This window comes from Notothenia rossii (assembly GCF_949606895.1).
Source record: "Notothenia rossii genome assembly, chromosome: 3".
Lineage (NCBI taxonomy): Eukaryota > Metazoa > Chordata > Actinopteri > Perciformes > Nototheniidae > Notothenia > Notothenia rossii.
This window is the reverse complement of record NC_136901.1, coordinates 87562196-87566184: the sequence shown is the minus strand read 5'-3', so window position 1 is coordinate 87566184 and position 3989 is coordinate 87562196. Positions and strand designations below refer to the sequence as shown.

Sequence of the window (3989 nt, the reverse complement as noted above, 5' to 3'; positions counted from 1 at the left end):
TCAATAAAGTAAGCATAATGAAGTATTGTTTGAATACTGGAGCACGTTTATGATAAAGGTCACACTTCATACTTAAAACATGAATTATCTTGCAAGCTCGTCTTCGGAGGGTTCTTTGGGTCAACATATCTTTATTTTATCTCTGAATGATTAAATATCAGAAGAAAGGGGCAGCTTCAGAAAAAAGGCATTTGCTCTGTGATATTAGGGAGACTTACACCAAAACATGATGTTTTATACAAGGAAGAGGGGAAAATTAGCACAACACTTGCTTTATAGATTTATCTACATACATTTGAGTTGCTTAGGTTTCAAATTCACAATTTTTAGCCATAAGGCAAATCAAATTTCCAAAATTGCATCAGTAAAACTGTCTCACTGCAACGTCCAGTTAGCAGCTGTTGAAACGCTTTCAGTTGAACGACACTTTCCTCCTCGATAGATGTGTCTATATCCAGTCCTGGAACATTTTAAGGACTTCCCTCTCATGTAAAATGATATAATCTGCTGTTTCAAGGTCAGCGTTTCCGACGATTCGTCCAAAAAATCGGAGCTAAAAGTAAGAAGAGCAAATAATAAACAGATGCTGCAAGCACACATGATACATATAAGCCAATCCAACTTCTTTTGTAAGCACGGTTTATTGGCACACATAATGGTAAAGCATACATACCAGACATCAGATATGACACTGAACACCTCTGCTATATAATGTACAAATGGTGTCTAATAATACTAGGCTCAAACATATTTAGAAATGTGTTAGCTTCCTTACAAATGCACAAATAAATACCCATAAGATCCAATTGTAGAAAGACATAATGTCGCTGACTCAGATCAGGGATATATTATCAATTCAATTAAAGATTAAAGAACAATTGTGAGCACGAAGACGGGGATATCAAATGTTTTCTGTGGGGCGGATGGGATTTTGTCTGTGCTTTGTTTCTCAAAATGTAAAATTGTTTTGTTCTTTTGTCACAGAATATACAAGAAATGTGACTTAACGTTGTGGCTTTGGTTGTGCACTAGCTAGAGGAGATGGGAGACATCAGAGGGTTTTGTTTTTTGAGCGAAGCAAACCAGCGTCCATCCAAACCACCCGACAGAAATCTGATCCTTCTGCAAAAAAAAAAACAGCTGCCATATCCAAACTGGTTTCAGTGGCTGATTTACGGTGGACAAAATAGCCTCCACCTCTATTTACAGAGCTACACACCTTGTAACAGTGTTCCCAAACTGATGAACCCAAAAGGAAAATCAGACTTGATGTGTTTTTTTAAAAAGTACATATATCAAACGAAATGAAAATCCTATAAAATCATGCAGGAAAAAGGCTTTAGTATCAGTTTGGGAGTAGGTCGTTAAAGGGAAAGAAGTCAAATTTTTCGAAAGGAGAGGGGAAAAAAAACACGTTTTCAGCAAAGTTCGCATATTGACCGGCAAAAATTACAACGTGACTGCAAAGGATTCTGAGAGAAGCAAAATACCAATAGACTACGAACACAATCAAACTGGTTTGCATGAAATCACAATCTGTGACGACCGCGGTAATGTGGAAAAAACCATCCTAGGACACGATTTCCCGTCGTTTGAATGGAGTCGATGGCGGTAGAGAACTTTTATTCCCACTTAATTGGAAATGGAAATAAACAGCAACAGGAGAAACGAAACAACCGCCGACTGGATTTCCAATAAAAATGCAATTGCCTCAAACAATGCTTCATTTGTCTCCAATGTGGTTCCACCAGCTCTGTTAAAAACGCTTCCCTCCGTTGCCTTGACATTTTGTTTGTTGATTTTATTCTTCTTCTTTCCTCCCCTCTGCCTACTGTCAGCTTGATGACTTGTGACCTGCAGGTCAACCAATCACAGCCGTGCGATCCACCAGACCAGAGCTTTCACTGAGGGAGCATTTGATCCACAATTCCCCCCCCCAAAAAAACCCACCCACGCCTTGTTTTTTTTTTACATTACAGGTGCATAGGACTCATATGCATTTGTTGTCTCTCGGGATATTGCTGTGCCAGTTCTCCAAGATGTTTCAGTGATTCAGAGAAGAAGAAAATATCCAGAATATTTTTCGGCCAGTGGTGAGTTTTTCTGATTCAGTACAATGTTATGAGGCCCTCAGGGGGGGGAAGGGGGAGGTTCAAAAGTCCAGTCCACACGGAGTCAGGGTCTTCTTCTTCTTTTGTTTTTACTGCGAGGGCTGAGGCGCCGTGCTCTCCGGCTTGCTGTCCTGGCCGGAGGACGGCTTGCTGCTCCAGTTGTTCCCCAGAGACGGGGAGCCGTTGAAGTCGTCCTCGTCGTCCAGGCCGTTGGTGGCGTCGTACTGCGTGTTCTCCAGACGGGTGATCAGACGCTCGTCCTCGTCCCCGAACTCGCCGCCCATCAGGGTTGGCTCGCCCACCACCATCACGTCCTGAAAACAAGGAGGAGAGCACGTTTACAGACTGAAAAGTAAGTAAATGACTAATGTTTGTGGGTTCACATGAGGTTAGTGATTGTGTTGTTTACAACTATTTTATCCTACACACTGTAAGACTTCCTCTTCATTTGTTTAAATAGAATCATAGGATGCTAGGTTTTTAGTTTATTATAGGTCCCATGTCATGCTTTTCCGGTTATTACCCGTCCCCTTGTGTGTTATGAAGGTTTTTCTGCATGTAAGCGGTGTGCAGAGTCAAAACCCTTAAAGTACACCCTGTAGCGAGTAAAACTCTAACACAGAAAAGACCTCCCCAAAACGCCTCGTTGGTGAAACGTCATCATCCATTTGATTCTTCCGGGTACGTGCTTACGAAAGCACGTACCAGGAACTAATTGGGCCAATCCGTGGTGCTGTTACGTTACGTCCGTGGAGCCGTTACGTTAAGCCCCCGTTGATTGGTCCAAATTGACCAATCCAAACACACACTCAGTGCAGGCAGCTCTGCTGATCTCTCCTCCCTGGCTGCAGGCTGATAACGGACAGTTGGGATCGCGCAAAAGTCTCTCTGCAGACCCATTCTCACAGCGTTTATCAACCTATAAACCTTTTTCTTACTCGATATCAAGCCACACTTATTGTTTTTATTTCGGCTGTGACTTTGTGTGTGTTCAGGTTGAGTTTGGCTGTGTATCGCTAAACAAGGAAATCACACCTCAACGGACCTCAGCGCGATTCGTACCGACCAATCAGAGCACACTGGGCTCACAGGGAGGGGGGGAGAAAGTGGAGTTTAGTGGAGAAAGTGAATACTGCTGAATACACATACTTTACAGAGATGCTGTTTGCGAAACCGATGTGAGTTTAGAAAATTGCAGAGTATTTTTCTATTTTAGTATACCTCAACAATGGAATTATGATCAGTGGAAATGGCCATGACATGGGACCTTTAAGGTAGCCACCTCTAAGATTGAAATGTTTCGGGTGAACATTAATATCCTACTACTGAATTAAGCAACTTATAATTGAACATTAGATCTTTACAAGTGCTCTGCTTAAGCAACCGGCTGACCACAGACAAGTGATTTGAAATAAATAAATTGCTTTGGCAATCTAAAAATAACATTTACCATGAGTTAAAGGAGAACAAAAAACACAAATCAGACCCATTTATACTCAGGAAAAGAATCATTTAAACTAATATTTATCAGAAATACTTCTACTAATTAAGACATTTGTTTGTCCTTCCTTGAGAAAAGTATGCAAATAAATATCATATTTAGTTTTTATGTAAATATTTAAGTAAAGATTAATGAAAGAGATGTTTGATGTCTTATTGCTAGGCTCCAGCTTACCATACATATACACAATCTTATCAGAATACTAACGTATGTTAAGATTTCCCCTCTTGCTAAATGTGCTTACTTATTATGAAACTTAACCCACTTTCTGACCAGTTTACCTTTCTTAAAACTGTCTAACCTCTGTTTTACAAAAATAGTACATACATATAATCAATTTCTACACGAGCACCGTGACATGTTTTCAGATTTGTGCA

The 3989-nt window shown here is 40.6% G+C and overlaps 1 protein-coding gene across 1 annotated transcript in view; it reads right to left on the bottom strand.

Annotated features, from left to right (window-relative positions):
• Positions 1 to 204: 204 nt before the first annotated feature.
• ldb2a (LIM domain binding 2a) overlaps positions 205 to 3989 on the bottom strand; it is an 80507-nt gene continuing 76722 nt past the window's right edge. The window contains exon 9 of the mRNA XM_079673400.1: positions 205 to 2425. Coding sequence (XP_079529526.1) covers positions 2201 to 2425 — 225 coding nt within the window. The 3' untranslated portion in view covers positions 205 to 2200. The remainder of the gene's footprint in view (positions 2426 to 3989) is intronic.